Source organism: Onychomys torridus, chromosome 12 (assembly GCF_903995425.1).
Source record: "Onychomys torridus chromosome 12, mOncTor1.1, whole genome shotgun sequence".
NCBI classification, from domain to species: Eukaryota; Metazoa; Chordata; class Mammalia; order Rodentia; family Cricetidae; genus Onychomys; species Onychomys torridus.
In genome coordinates, this window is record NC_050454.1 from 68,060,316 (window position 1) to 68,077,276 (window position 16,961).

General features: G+C 38.7%; 1 protein-coding gene across 8 annotated transcripts in view; it reads right to left on the bottom strand.

Annotated features, from left to right (window-relative positions):
* Synj1 (synaptojanin 1) overlaps window positions 1-16,961 on the bottom strand; it is a 78,926-nt gene that overhangs the window by 28,190 nt on the left and 33,775 nt on the right. For 4 of the 8 annotated variants that reach the window (XM_036203972.1, XM_036203971.1, XM_036203967.1 and 1 more), the window contains exons 9-15: window positions 16,087-16,256; window positions 14,949-15,030; window positions 12,845-12,997; window positions 9,841-10,006; window positions 7,473-7,496; window positions 4,838-5,029; window positions 3,087-3,171 (exon numbers count right to left, since the gene is read on the bottom strand). In XM_036203972.1, coding sequence (XP_036059865.1) covers window positions 3,087-3,171; window positions 4,838-5,029; window positions 7,473-7,496; window positions 9,841-10,006; window positions 12,845-12,997; window positions 14,949-15,030; window positions 16,087-16,256 — 872 coding nt within the window. The remainder of the gene's footprint in view (window positions 1-3,086; window positions 3,172-4,837; window positions 5,030-7,472; window positions 7,497-9,840; window positions 10,007-12,844; window positions 12,998-14,948; window positions 15,031-16,086; window positions 16,257-16,961) is intronic. The other 4 variants (XM_036203970.1, XM_036203968.1, XM_036203973.1 and 1 more) reach the window with 2 other exon arrangements.

Consider the following 16,961-nt stretch of genomic DNA (forward strand, 5'->3'; position numbering starts at 1 on the left):
ATGCTGACTGGTACAGGAACTTGATTAAGCAACAAGCTCACTTTTTTTGGGGGGGGGGTTCTGAGACAGGGTTTCTTTGTGTAGCTTTGGAGCCTATTCTGGAACTCATTCTGTAGCCCAGGCTGGCCTTGAACTCACAGAGATCCGCCTGCCTCTGCCTTCCGAGTGCTGGGATTAAAGCCGTGTGCCACCAATGCCCAGCAACAAGCTCACTTTTGTTTGTGCATTTCTTTTGGCAAAAATGGGGCAAACACACTCTTTACCAAGTTGCCCATGGCTGGTCTTCAGGGATTTATCATCTAGTGATGGCCATTGTACAGATCTATTACTCCACAAGGAGATAGAAACGTTTACTTTGTAACAGTACAACATAGGCATTTGTAATTAAGCTTCAGAAAGAACTGGAATCAACTATTCAATTATTTTGCAATACAGTCATAGAAAAAAGATGGGATAAATGTTTTGTTTTTTTTTTTGGTAAGTTTTCAGAGAAGTGAGTTTGGACCTCAGAGCCTCCAACTGAGAGGAAACTGTTGGTTTGGGTTTTTTTTTTATTATTATTATTCCAGGTCACATAAATATTAAGCAAGAATGTGACCTCACACCCACCTATCTTAGGGCATGTGCCATACTGTCTCTAAACAGAACTCATTGCAATCATAATGCCAACACTGTAAAGCAGCTTCTGGAAGCAAATGCTATCTTCATTATTTTCTGTCGGTCACTCCTCCAGTCATCTCTACAATAAACCCTACCCTGCTTCAAGCCCTCCACTTCCACAGGCCCTACCTTCTTGTTACCCACTTTCCTCAGCATATTTCTCACATGCTCTGCCACCTATTTATTAAAGTTCCTGGCACATGCAGACAAGGGCACTGTCCTTTTCATTCCTTCAGATGTATCTTTAGAATGGCATGATCAATAAATACTGGTTAAACAAGTGAAAAAAAATCACCACTTTACTAGTGAAAAATCTTTAGGAAAGATTTCCTTTATTTAGGAATAGTGAATGTAAGGCCTTCCACAATGAACAGTTCATTTTATTCTCTGAATTTTCTAGATGAACGGTTTTTGAGATGTGATTTGGTTAAAAATAACTTGTTATAACAACTATTTGCAAATTAAACCACAAAGGTATCCAAAGCTGAGAGCCATCTGCGAGGAAGTAGTGAACATTACTAATCTCTTAGACTCCTCCTTGGAGCATCCGCCTGTTTTCAATGTTCTGAGTGCAAGTCTCTAGACATCAAGTGTGCTCACCTCAGGAGGAAGCACCTGACACTAGGCTGGGAGCTGACGGCCACCTCTCAGCACACCATCCTTGAAAGACTATCCAGGCTGTGGTCAGTCAGACTAAGTTATTGGGCACTTATTTCTTCCACCAGTCCTGTTTGTTCCAAGGGAACTAACCAATAGTATTAGTTTCTACTAAAAACTTCCAAGACAGGGGATGTAGCTCACTCAGCACAGTATTTGTCTAGCATGCATGAAGCCCTGCGTTCAATCCCCATCACAGGGTAAAAGTGGGTGTTGTGTTCTCAGTTGTAATTCAGCCCTTGGGAGGCAGAGGCAGAAGAATTAGAAGTTAAGGCCATCCTCAACTACATGGCTAGTTTGGGATCCAGACTGGGGCCCTGTCTGAGGCCCTGTCTGAAAAAGAAAACCCAAAACTCAAAAATCAAAAACAAAAAGGATGAAACTTGGAATTTTCTTCTGTATATTTAAAAAGTTATTTGTTTGCCTCTGTGTGTGTGTGTGTGTGTGTGTGTGTGTGTGTGTAGATCAGAAGACAAACTGAGGAGCTGCTCTTTACCTCCACCATGAAGGTTCCAAACTAGGGTTATCAGGCTTGGTGGCAAATGTCCTTACCTGTTGAGCTATTTGTTGCCCAAAAACTTGCATTTTCAAGCAAAAGTTAGAATTTTGTAAAATTTGTGTTATCTCCTGTGATCTTTGCAGTTTCCTAAGATTTAAAGGTTTTGATGAAATAATCCTTGATGATGCCACCCACAACAGTGCACTCACACTGAAGAAGTGTCAGAGTCAGGAAGGCCTACATAGTCGGGGGCTTTTCCAAATGACCACACAGTGTTACAAGCTCACGCCATGGCAAAAGAGCACCGTGTTGCACAAGAACAGCACGAGCAGCTCACCGCTCACAGTTGAGAGCACTGGCTACTCTAGCAAGCACCCGCATGCAGTCCCCAGTACCCCGGGTGGCTCCCAACCATCTGTAACCCCAGTCTTAGGAGACTCGGATGCCTTCTTCTGACCTCCTGCAGGTAGTATCTGCATGTGGGACACTGACATACATGCAGGCTAAACACTCACACACATACAAAGGAATACATCTTTTTTTAAAGTTCACAACAAGTTTCAAGACTGCCAGTGAATCTTTAAGAGGTTCTACCACTTGGATGTAGTACCTAGCAGAGGAGACATCTACTAGCAAGGGTATTAAACTGTTTTTTTTCCCCCAACTATATATATATATATATATATCAATATATCATATGTGGTTTTTCTTCACATAATTCACTCATAATACTGCAGCACAACAATATGGAAGTACATGAAGTATATGTAATAATCCAGTTATCTTAATGTAGACATCAAGCAATTAATAAAAACCATAAAACAATACCATGCTCCCAGTAAACTTTGAATTTAAAAATGTTAAGGAAGAAGGGAAAAAAAGATATTATGTTAACTGTAATGGGATCTCTATTGTTTACAAGTTATTTCTTGGTATATGTGTATGTGCACAGGCATGCATACTACAGTGCACATGTGGAGGTCACAAGACAACTTTGTAGTGCTTGTCTCTCCTTCTACTTTTTATATTGGTTCCAGGGATCAAACTCAGGTTATCACGTTTAGAGAAAAGCCATCTTACCTGTTCCTATTATTTTTAAATAGATATCTGTAATCCTCAGTCTTAATTTCTAACATAGTATCAACTGAAGTTTAGAAAGATACTCATACTATTTACAGTTTAAAAAGTCCTTTCCACGTATTTCCTCAGTGTCAACAATGTGATGACAACTCGTGACCTGTCTCCCAGTACTGTTATCAAGCTAGATTACCTTGCATTCACAATGTTCCCAGCATTCAACTCCACCATTTCTTCAAAGCCAATTGCAAATATATCAGTTGGCTTACTTCTTTTATCTATAATTAAGCATCAAAAAATACCTTTAAATACAGCATTGGTCAAATGGCAACTCCACCCCATCAAACACAATCTCAGATCACATAAAAACCCTTTTGTGTTTCCAATTTAACCAAATTTATATTAAAAGTAAAACTTCATCAGTGAGCTACATTACTTTAAATTTGCTTTCTACTAAAATATCCTAAGTCCGTTTAAGATAACTTTTAAGTTCCTTAAGAACTACATAAAATCACTTAAAAACAACTTAAGATATGCACCACTGAAAGCAGAGAAACAGCCACTTCTCAGAGGTGGAGAGAACCAAACCTGCAGTTAAAGGAATTACTCTACAAAGTGACTCAAGGCTGGCTGGGATTGTGTGCAAGACTCAAACCCACACTGGATTCCCACCGTCACACAACATGTGGTAAGGCAGAGCTCCTGCCCCTTGTTTACACACGGGAAACGAGCTGCAAGGAAGCTAAGTCACTTGCCCAAGTCCACAGGTGAGACACAGCCTGACACACAGACACTGGGACCAAATGACGGAGCTTACTCCTGACTTTGCCACAGGCTGCAGGGCCATCCTGCATTTTAGGATCTTCCTCTATGAAGCTGGAATAACAGCCTCAGTGGAATGGGTCTGCTGTGAGAATTAAATATGTGAAAAACACAGCTATCATAGCATTTTTATTATTATTAATCAGTCTATTATTATTTCTATTTCCAACTTGGATTAACGTAACTGAAAAGGGCCCAATTTTAACAAAATATTTGGGGAAAATTCCAAAAGCTAAGACATGATTGATTAAAAATTACTTAAAAAGGAAAACTGGTATCTTCTACTAGTTCCTGTACATAGCACTGTCAAACTGGTAATCATATACTACTGTTAAAGGAAGTTGGGGTTGATTCTTAAGTTCCTGATTCTAACTACCATCACAATGTTGGAAGGCTCTGCTCTGAGTAAATGGTGGCAGAACGACCCAGTACTTTCTTATTTTATCTATTTTAATCTCTAGGCCCTGTGTGGGCTTACGCACACCACATCTGTGCAGATGCCCCATTTGGGAAGAGCAGTAAGCTCTTTTCTCTCTGAACCTCCTCTCCAGGCCTCTTGTGCAACCAAGTTAATAGAATTTCTATAAAATTGCTCAATGGCCCATCCTGGAAAATGGAACATTCTTGGCTTGAAAAATAAAATACAAACGATCAACTACAAAATAATCTTGGTTCTTGTCTGTTCAAATGAAAACAGAGGTAGTTTCTCTTGTATATGTGGCTGCCCTATTTATACATGGATCCTGACTTTCTGAGAAACAACTGGCAAAAAAAAAAAAAAAAAGAGTTTCAAATGTTCTATTACTTTTGTTTTTGTTTGTTTTGTTTTAGGAGTCAAAGTTCTACTGTGTAGTCCAGGCTTGCCTAGAACTTAGAGCAATCCTCCTGTCTCAGTCTCCAGAGTACTAGGATTATAGACTTGAGCCACCAAACTCAGCTCCGCCATTGTTTTTCACTAAGTAGAAAATGTCTAGAAGTAAAAGGTGAGGTAAGACGTTATCAGACTTAACCTAAGAAATGTTAGCTTAAGAACTGACAAAAGAAGCCCACATCTCTTTCCTAACTTAGTGAAGTGTCACACTGCAGTCAGGACTTGCATTGAGCCCTGACATGAACTCCAACCTTGAAACTCCTGGATGCCAGCTAACTTGGGAGCATCGAGAAGCCAGTCTGTGAGCGTCTGGTTCTTAAACGCTATGCTGCGGAACTGCTTCCCGCCATTCACATTCCAGGTCCCCACACACACTCGAATCTTCTTGGGTTTTGAGTATTTGTAGAAGTTCTCACACATGTTCTTTAAGACTTTGGAAGATGCTAATGGAACACAAGATGCAAGAGAACGTCAGTAAACTGCAGTAAACCATCACAAAAGTGTTTTTCATTGACAGAGGGTATCTGGAAATACAGTCATTGTCACGAGCACAAATAAAGAGCATGCGCAGGCACAAGAAAGAGATCAGCTCTGAATGCCAAGCCCAGCCGGAGGCAATAACCACACAGAATAATGACATTAAAGACTGAACATAAAAACTGTTACAGAATGACTGTACTAACACAAGGCATGCAGGGGACAGCTCCAGTTCAACGGTGTACTGGTTTATAATACATAAAACCTTCAGCAAATGACTTACAACTTTATTAAGAGTATGGTTAAAATGTAAGTTTTATTCTCCCTAAATGAGAATAATAAAAACATCTACATTTACGATCAAACTATTGAAAGGCGGCTTGATGAACAAGGGCTCCCTTACAAAAGTGAGCATTAGGGAGGAAAATGAGAGGCTCCCAGGAAATCACTACCGAATGCTTCCCAGCTCACTGAGAAGAAGAGCTCAAGTGCTTCGCAGTGCCCTGCAGGGTCTCTGCTCTTTCTGTCCTCAGTCTGGCCTCTCTGCTCACTCACCACTAGGCACTGCCTCCTCTTCAGGCTTGCTCCTATTCCAAAGCAGTCAGACCGCAGTTTCCACAGCCTTCAACCTCCATCCATCCCTTTACAACTCTTTACTGACCCCTCAGTTAGAACTGCACTATGCCCTTCAGGACCACTGTCCTCCCTTGCTTATTTTCATATGATCTTTCATCTTTTACCAAACAATATCACTTTACTATGTTACTTATTATTTTATGATATCACTAGCAATATTCTGAGCAACTGGGACTGAGAAAGGGAAACCGTTAGTATCATGAATGTAGTTTTTGACCTCTGAGCACCCTGAAGGAACTGAAGATTTATTTGGATGATAACCATGTCCCCATTGTTGGGGGATATTTGTACACTGTGTGAAGCTGTATTGCTGTGATTGGTTTAATAAAGAGCTGAACAGCCAATAGCTAAGCAGGAGGTACAGGCAAAAAGAGAAAGAGGAAGAAGAATCTAGGCATTCAGGGGAAGCAAGATGCATGGAGGAAGCAGGATGAGCAAGACATGAGGTAAAACGTAGACTAATATAAACGAGTTAATTTAAGTTATAAGAGCTAGTGAGACAAGCCTGAGCTAAGGTTTCATAATTAATAATAAGTCTCCGTGCCATTATTTGGGAGCTGGCTGGCGGGACAGAGAAAGGCTCATTATACTCCATTGTCTTGCGAGCAGATGTGTACACTTCTAAACCTCTTCCTTCCTATCTGATTTAATTATTTATAGAGGTGACTGGTGATAACAAAACAGACCATTTATTCTGTCCTGTCAATACAGAGACTATTCTCTATTATTAGGGATATCACTGAACTTTAAACTAAAGTCATTATCACTGTGAAAACACCATTTAAAATCTACTTGATGCCAAGGTGTCAATTCTATGATTGTACAATTTAAAGAAGTGAGCAAAACAGTAATGCCATGTGAACAAAACCAGCCTGCCATCTTGCTTGAATTAATAAGGTCAAATCACTTTATAAATAGAATAAGAAGGTAAAGTATAATCCTAGTTTATTCTTAACATGTTTTGGCACCTTAATGTGCTTAAAGAAATAAGTCTGCTAAAACCACAGATGTCTGTCTCTAAACACCATACCCTTACAGAAATGATGTTCATTACATAACCCGGAGCCTGTGCTCCCTCCCCACTTCCTTTAAAACAAAAAGCAACAGTTTCTCAGAAGAGTCACAATGGTAACCAGGCAAAACACCCTAGGAAGGGGAAGAAAAGATATTATTTTTGGCTAAATTTCTGGCAAGACTTTGCTTTGTCCTGTTTGCTACAGATTCACCTTTAAGGACAAGACCACAGACCACAGAGAAAGAAGAGATGGAATTCCTATGAATACACAGGCAAGAAAAGGAGGAGCTGTATCAAGTGCTCCTAATGCACCTGCTCTGACTGGTGAACAGCACTGACGCTGTCTAAAGTGAACAGGTGTCAGATCTTATCTTAGTGAAGGTCAGAGTTAAAGAAAACAAGCCATCCACAAAGTAAGAGAAGAAGATAGCCATAGTTAGACCTTTTTCTGCAGCCTATGAAGAGCAGGATCTAACAATAATTACATTCAAGGAAATATAAAGTAAAATTTAATCTAGCTGAATTATCTTTCATTGGCATAAGCCTGTGATACAGGAAGACAAAGAATCCTGTACATTTCTTCTAGAATAAAGTACTTAATTTCTACAAACTTAAAATTCTTGTTAGAGTAAAACAAAACACTAATTTATCCTGTAATATCATGAAGATAAAATTATATCTGTCTGTGCACAACATCAGCTTTAGAAAAATAAAGAAAAGGTTGCTTTCATGTATACATTGATTTTTCTATACTGTACCTGACTGCAATGTCTGTTCAGAAACTATGGATGCATCAAGAAGAAAACAAAGAGTCATTAGTAAACAACCAGTTACATTTAAAGCCTGGCATGTCACCTGAAGGACATGCTGAGATGGCCTTACTCATCTCTTTCATGTTGACAGCTTGAATTTGTTTTTTGAAGCTATAACACCAAAGACAATAAATAACAATAACTGATACAAACCCATGTGTCTGCACTGACTCAGTGATGTCCATTGCTTCATGATGTGAAGGTCCTCCTCTTCCAGATGCTCGTGTGTGTGTGTGTGTGTGTGTGTGTGTGTGTGTGAAATCTAAGAGGCTGAAGGACACCAAAGACATGGAAATGTGTGTCTTAACACATAACTTTTTTTTTTCTTTTTCTTTTTTGGTTTTTTGAGACAGGGTTTCTCTGTGTAGCTTTGTATTTGTCCTGGGACTCGTTTTGTAGTCCAGGCTGGCCTCAAACTCACAGAGATCCACCTGCCTCTTCCTCCCGAGTGCTGGGATTAAAGGCATACGCCACTACCGCCCGGCTCCACATAACTTTTAATATTCTTTTTCTGGGACTCACCAGGTGATAAGTACCATCATTCAGCTAAAACAAGACAAGTGCATTCTAAAACCATCAACTACACTATATAAAACTATGTAAAGTCCCATGGCTGTAAAGGCTTATAGGAAAAATGGAGTTGGGGCATCACACATAAAAATGTCAAACGCGACACACCAAAGAAGAAGGGAACCTAATTTTAAAAGCAGCATAGTATTATGTACATTAAATGGTTATGAAATGCAAGACTATACAATATAAAGCACTACATCTTTAAAAAATATGAAGCTGGCTTGTAGAAAAGGGCATAGCAATTGTGAATGGTAGCAGAAGGGTTATTAGAAAATGGATGGGAAGTTGAAACACCACATGTGGGTGGGTATGGCTCAGAACACATGTTGAACTGCAGAAGGGAAGGTGTTGAAGGTATGTGCATATGGCTATGTATGTTTTATATACCTGTACCCATATTGGTTCTGTTGAGTAGTTTTCTGCGTTTGCCTATTGTTGCTTGCCAGCAAAATCACGCATAAGCTCATGCAAAATTAGCATCATGTTCACATCATTACCTAATGTATCAACCACAATGGACCAAGTTCTCAGTCTCAAAACGAGCATGGCAGTGGAGCCGAATGCTTTGAGAGGCACAGCATGGTGGAATGTGCAGGAACCTAGACACCTGATGCTTATCCTGGGGGGATATTGAGGTTCTTTGCTTCATCTCTTCCTGCACACACTTACTTTCAATTGTTGCTTATTAATGCCTCCACATCAGAGTAGGCACAGGTGGAGAGAGGTGACAAAACAGAAATCAGTAAGTCTGAAGTTCGAAGATGTAGTAAGCATCAGACTTTTTTTTTTTTTTTTTTTTTTTTAAAGTTTGAGTAGGGCCCAGCCCCCATGCCTGCTTATCCATTCCTGAGAAGTTGCTTGTAATGAAATCTGACAGTCTACGATCACCCGTAGGGCCGGTCTCAAGAGGACATTACTTTCCCATGTGGAGAGTGTGTGCTGGAAGGTTTGGGGCCAATAGGAAAAGAAGCTCACAGTGCTATAGTCCTCATGGGAGAGAACAGAACTAGAGAGCTAACTGAACTTGTCAATTATACCTCAATAAAGCTGGGGAGGCGCAGGAGGTCCAACCAATCACATGTTTTAATACATGAAAAGTTCCATTTTTTTTTTTAAACATTAGTAAAAGATTAATAAAAGGTAAAAAGCTACCTTGGGGAAAAAGGCTACTTTATATTTATGTCAAATATTAAAACAGAAAATAGCAGCGAGTGGCTAATAATACATATTACTTTAAACTGTTCCTCTGACTTATACTGATTCAAATAATAACAACCATAGTTAGGAAGTGGTTAGAGAAACATTTGTGGTGTCCATGAAAACTTAGCCAGTACAGATAAACCAGGACTTTCTCAATGAAGCACTGCCTATCTAACTGGATTACCGAATGCTCTCAGTGCCAGCTTTCAATCTATAGAAACCTGCTTTGGATCGTTAGCAGCACATATAGCACATGTAGCCCCCAGTCATAATCTGCAGAAGAAAGTACACATAGTGTTCAGAAGAAAAAAAAAATCCAGCCACTCTGTGGCTAAGTATTACTAATAGCATTAATGCTCAACAAGAGAAAAACTTAACTGGAGAATACTTCTTCAAAAAACCACTTGTACAGAAATCCCTTCCAAAATGCTATAAATCAATGACAGCCTAAAAATTACTCATGTCGATAAGTTTACATTTAATTTTTGGACTTTCTAGGATTATAAAATAATGAAGTAAGTAAAGTATTAAGTGTGCATACCACGCAAACTTCCAGTGGTTAGAAGTGCTCGGGCTTTGTCAGCTAAGTCACTGTTTAGAGTATTTCCCAGGAGCAAAACATCAATGGCTTCTTGCTTGGAGCTGTCGAAGAAGTTGTTCTGAATGGTCCTGGTGACAGAGCGAGCACCATCTTTCAACTTTCCAGCCTGTTGTGGGAGAAAGGAACATGGGCTCTTGCTCGAAATACTGCTGATTTTATTCAATATATATTCTGCAATTTTAAATTGATTTCATAAAATTCTAGTAAGTATCAGATGTAGCAAGCAGTGCTGGGCGGTGGTGGTGCACGCCTGTAATCCCAGCACTCAGGAGGCAGAGGCAGGTGGACCTCTGTGAGTTCGAGGCCAGCCTGGGCTACAGGTCTAGTCCAACACAGGCTCCAAAGCTACAGGGAAACCCTGTCTCAAAAAAACAAAACAAACAAACAAAAAGGTCCTAATAATGATCTTTTAAATGCATAACTACATTGAAAGGCCTTAAAGTGTACCTTCTCCCTTACAGTCTGCACAAAGAAAATACAATTACATCGAGTAAGATACTGAGCAGTAAGTGCTCGATCGTACATTTATCTGAATTAAGATTCCTTTCTACATCCTAACTTTTAAATGTGGGATGGGCTGATGAGGAAAGGCAGTGGACAAAGAGTGATACTTACAACTCCTAGAAAACCTTCCAAGTACTTTTTATACTTAAAAGTGAAATTGCTCCCCAATAATTTAATGCTAGTTAGAAACAAAACTGAACCTAAAATCAAAGGTCTAGTTAAAAAATAAATTTGTAATTACATCTCATAAATATAAATATATATATATATATATATATATATTTTAGTTTACATATTAAAGATATTTTGTTGCCTATACAAATATAAATCTAAAAAATAAATACCTATTCAAATTCTGAGAGGGTTGATTATAAGTTGTAATGAACAGGTGTTTCACTTAGGCATATTATCAGACAGTATTTTGATCCTATAGACTTTTGACTGTCAAAAATAATGTTGGTTTGGAATATGTAATTTTCTTTCATCCCTTTGAAAAATAACAGTAATTACAGGTCAATTTTCAGAATAAGGAGCCAATTTTTCTAATATGCCACCAAATGTTATATGGCATTAAATCATTATTTTTGTCATGTAATACATAAAATGATGTTATTGGAAAAAGAACACTCACCATTCATTATCAGGCAATTAATCAAAAGGAGCCAAGAGAAAGGAAAAGAAAGAGCAGTTCAGGTGTTAGATTTTAGCTCAATTCAGGCTAGTCTATTTAATATTAATATATAAAGATTTCATATCTGTACATTATGTTAAAGATAAGCATACTGAAAATATATGCAACTTCTGTACATATATTGTCTTAGTCACAGCAGAAACAAAGGCAGAGGCACATACAAGACTATTTAAAGCAACAGTGGGAGAGTCAGAATTTAATAACACAAATCACACTATTTAAAAGGAATAAATGAAGTCAACAGTTTCAGGTTTTCAAAAGAAAGTGGTGTTTAGGGAGTGAAGATCTGGAACACCCTATCTGAGGTGAGGCTGACGCCTGCAGCAGAGTTGCAGACTGAACACAGACTTAAGATGAAGAACACTTTCCACAGAACCCCAGCTGCTGTGCTGCTGCTCAGGAGACCATGACAATGGCTAACCTTTTCTCTTTTTGATGACTGTTTCGGTGGTCTGTTTTGTTTTGTTTTAAACTAGGTTTTGTCAGGCCTGGTACATCAATATATAGCCTAGGTTGGTTTTGAACTTATTGCAATCCTCCTGTCTCAACCTCTCCAATGCTGGAATTTATAGGTATGAACCACCACATGTAGTCGGAAGTTTTTATGTGTCCTGGCTGGCCGGCCGTCGGAACAAATCTCTGTCACCCTCGGGTCCCGCAGCCACTTAGACCCAAATAAACACACACAGGCTTATATTATTTTAAAACTATGGCCATGGCAGGCTTCTTGCTAGCTAGCTCTTTCATCTTAAATTAACCCATTTCTATAAATCTATACTTTGACACAAGGCTCATGGCTCACTGGTTCTTTACATCTTGCTTCTCATGGTGGCAACTGGCAGTGTCTCCTCTGCTCTCTTTTCTCCTCCCTCTCTCTCTAGTTGAAATGTCCCGCCTAACCTTATTCTGCCTCACCATTGGCCAAACAGCTTTATTTATCAACCAATCGGAGCAACACATTCACAGCATACAGAATGACATTACCTATCAACCATGCCTAGCTAAATGTTCTCATTTTTATCCAGAAATCATTTGAGGAACTGTAGAGAATTTTGGGTAAGTTAAATTAAGGCCAGGGTCCCTTAAAGAGTTAAACAATAGAATCATATAATATTACATAGAATCATAAAACATATATAGCTCCAAATCCCACAGTACCAAACAGGAAAGTTAACCAAGCAGCTACAAGTCCTGATGAGACTCAGCATCATACTAAGTCCACATCCCACCTTTTACTCCAGTGATAACTCCCTTTAAAACCAAAACAAGCAGAAAGTACAGAGTTAACAAGTAAGCCCAAGTAATACTGGGCTCGCTGCACTCTTGCATAAATTGGTGTTGGGCTGTATGTCCATCTACTATTTGTGACATAACTCCCAAATAGAGGCACTGTGTCAAGTGCAGGGGACTCAAAGACCACTGAGACAGGATACTTTAAAAATCTTATTTAAAATCAATATAAAGAATGTAAAAAGTAAGATACACAATAGTAAGCCATATAAAATAATATCTATGGACATGTACAATGGGTTATCTCTAAAAGCACACTTAAGACTGAAGAGTTACCTACCTGTGCTGCATTTAATCATCAGAATCTACTACTGAGGGAAGATGGATCAGAGAGAACACAAAAGCTAAAGGAAGCAACCCTAACAAACTCCTGCTAACTTAAATCCTACCATTCAAAACTCATTTCAAACCTCCTAGAGAGGAGAGAGATGAAGTAATGCTACGGCAGCTTTGGATCACCTTGGCCTTCCCTTCAAGGGCTCCAGTGCCTGCATATATCTTACTGATGGAATCGCCATTCACAGACCACATGGACCGGAAAACTTCTTGAAAGCGAGTCACTAGCTGAGGCTTTTCAGCTAAGCCCAGAGCATCCAGCTGTTTAGTTAGCATCTGGAAGGATAAATGAGGATATTTAAGGTAAATATATATTTAAATGTATATTCATTGTAATGTGACTTTTTACAACTATTAGAATTAAACGTAAAATTTATAAAAACAGGATTCTGAAAGTATTAACACTTTATTGGGCTATGTTTACTACCATTTTAATTTTTAAGGTAAAATTTGTTTTTTTTTAAGGTAAAGTGTCATTTCAGTAGATGTCCCTCAATTAATGTTGTAGCCATCCTGAAGTCGGAACAGTTTGCCTCCCTCACTGAGAACCTAGCTAATTCACAGTATGCAGGACAGCAGGGACATGTGTACCGAGTTCACCTAAGCATACGCACTCCCTTTATGCTCTGGACTTCGTTCTGGAAACCTGCGTGATTGAGATTAGGTGAACAGGAGAAGAAGGGCAATGAGAAGGTCACGGCAGCTCTTCCTGGATGGCGTCTACACTGACGGCATGTATAGAAGAACTGTGGGGGACAAGTGGACAGGGCCTTTGGGCAACAAAAGCATTCCACAGCTACTGATCTTTACTTGGTGTGGCTCTAGCTTGGACTCCAGCAGCATGGAAGCAATGTCTGCTCTTCTTACTGACTTACTTACTCCTTCCTATTTACATTTCCTTCGTATCTGTTAGGTGTAGTAATTATCTATAATTACAAAAGATTAGAGATATATAAAAGTCCCTTAGAAGGATCATTTTATTACTCAGGCTTACGCTAGAGTTGTTCTGTGTTCATGTGGGCCATAAAATAACCCCCAGGGTCTCCTTTATAGGTTAAACCTTTCACTCTTGGAAGAAGTGGGAAAAACACATTTCACTTCATTGTAAGTTATTTTGTAAGTGGTTAACCAACTGTGAGAGAGGGGCACACTCTGATGTCACACTTTCAATAGTGAGAGTCAACTAGCACAGACTGGAAATGAACACTTGATAATTGAAGTCTAAGAACTTCACTAAGCCTGGGCAGATCCAGTAAACATCCAGTCACCCAAAGCCTGGGTTTTGATCAGACCTGAGCTATATGAATTTATTTGATTACGACCTGCCTTCTTTCACATCTCATGTGTCATATTTTAAGAAAAAAAGATAAATGTCAATGATAGGTTTCAACAAAAGTCAAAACAGTAAAATTTATTTACTTATATAAAATATCTGTGCCCCAGAGAACTTTATACAACTGGACTTTCACTTGAGACAGAAGCCGAGCACCTGTAATTAATTAACTAATGCACAGGCCAAATTTAAGATCATTAACTAGAGAGTCTTTAGAGTGCTTAAAAACTACATCCTACCTAATGTAAAGTGAGTCCACAACCTCCTTTTGGCCCTGACTCACGGGGCAGGGGAGACCTGGGAAAGCTCAGGGTTGCTCTGGTTTACTGAGTAGCTGAGACTGTGTCTATACTAGACTGAACTTGGTGAATAACAGTAAAATAAACCTAATAAATAAATAAGCTTCTAAAGGCCTTAAAGAAAACCCTGGTCATTTTTCACTTTGGCTAGCTTTGGCATTTTCATCTGATTCCTAATTAATTAACTAGATTTTGTAGCTACGGACTTGATAATGCCCCCTTGGATTGAGTTACAAACTATCAAAAATATAACCCTATGGGAATGTACACGTAAAAACAGATTCTCAACATCCTAAAACAAAATCTTGAAAATATCAACATAAAGTTCAGATGCATGCAAACTGTTTCAAGAGAAACAATACCCAAGCAGGTGTCTACAAGGAGTGTAAGGAACAACAGGAGAAACAGGGGCAGCCATCAGAACGCAGAAAGAGAGATGAAAGCAACGGTTAAGCACAGGGCTGAGGGGAAGGCAAGAAGTGAAGAAACAGAAGTCTCTAGGAGGCTTAGCTTCATTACGCATACAGCTGAGAAACAGGTTTATAAAAGGATGCACACGGCATAAGCATTAGTTCTTTGTTTTGTTTTGTTTTACCTCTAAGCCAAGGAATGCCTGCACACTGTTTGTTCTATCAAGACAATCCAAGCAGTTTGTTCGAACTGTACCACTCTGGCACCTGCAACAGTTCCAATCAAGTTACACGGCTAGTTTATAGAGGAAGAAAACATCAACGAAGGATAGCAGCAGAGACGGTTACAGCTGAGTACCTCTCTAGCTCCAACTTCCTATCCTCACCATACTCAGGCACCAAATACAAAGTATTGAACTGATAGCGCCTGTGTATACACCTAGACACTACATCTGCTAATGTTTTGTCGTGCGTTTTCATCACACATCTACCATAGATTTATTTTTAACTAGGCCCATCGTTAGGAGCTAAATATACATTCAGGTTTATATATATACACACATGTATACATATATACATATATATATATATACATATATATATATATATATATACATATATATACACACATATATAATCCAATAGTTCTTTCCACAAAAATAATAAGAATTTTGGGAATGACAATTTAAAACAACAAGAACAAGAAGAAGACCTTTCTCTTGACTGCCCCATAAAGCCATTATGACATAGAAAATACAATCTGAAAAAAGCCAATTAACTTTGAGCTTTGTTCATAGGTTTATTTCAATCTATAATCTGAACTTAAACCTTCCAACTGACTTTTGTCTTATTCCCTATGTGAAAACTAAGGATTTAAGTTACACTAGTCAGGCAATAAGCAAAGGGTTCCTTGTCTTTGCATGTGATGGTCTTCACTAGAGTGAAGAGCTGCCAAACGTCAGCTTTACGACAGCATGAAGTCTGGAAGGCAGGTGAACAGCAGCTAGGGTGTTTCTCGTTGTGTGACCTGGAGCAAGCCCTGCCTCGTTTTCCTCAAATGCAAAGGCAATCACAGATCCTACCCCTTGACTGGTACTGACACAAAGACAAATACACTGCTGTCGCACAGAATGTTCTAGATAATGTAACTTTTTACAATTATTTGTTGAAAGCTAGAGAAAAACAAGCTTAGCATAGAGTATTAAAAATACTTAAAATCATAAACTTCAATATAAAATAAAATTTAACAGTTTAATGTTAAGAATGATTTTTAAGTGGTAGCAAAGTTCCAATCTAAAGAGTAGAGGAATAGAACTGTCAAACCTTTTAACATCATTGCCATCGAAATAAAAAAATCCATAATCAAGGAACTTCTGGACTTGGGGCTTGAGGACACTGTGTAACTTTTCTGCCCTTCCTCCTTTAACCATTTGATGATAGTCAAAAGACACCATGTGGATATCGGAAGCGTGTTCAGAAGCTTTCAGATGACTCTGTAAGTGAAAAGCAGATGTTCCTGGAGGGCCGGCCTAACGGCCTATGTCTATCGCACTGCAGACTGACGCGTACATCCCAAGCTGCCTCAGGGAGTTCTTCGGAATTTCACTAAGTCCAAAACAGCTTTCCCTGACACTGGCAGCAGAAGGACAATCATTTTGATCCCAATGGCATTTATTGTCTAAAGCCCCACATACTCTCCCTGAGAGACTAGGGGTGTAATAATTCAGGGAATCGAATAAATACTTTAGTTCGGTTTAGAAAATGTAATAGTTTCCAATCACCAGTGTTTATTGTTATGATACAAATTTAGTACCTACTATAGAATTCAAAATAAAGCACCTTGATTTTTAACACTTAACAAGTCTAATCGAAGATTAAAAGGCTTATCTTTTATGCCTTCATTCAATATATGCCTATATCTTTTAAGTTTACCATTAAAATATCACTCTCAAAAGCATAATGTTAAATTAACAATAAGCAATTGTAAAAAATAGCTAATTAGGTTATGTTTCCACTTAACCAGACTTCCTAATTTAAATCTTAGAAAATGGTTTCTAGCTAGTCTACATATCTTATATAATTACATTGCTCCATCATTGACTGATTAAGTATTCTGCTTATGCTATTTTCTAATAACCTCAGAGCGTTAAAGGCATCACCAAACCCTAACTTTGTCTAGGAAGTGCTTTCCTTCCTAG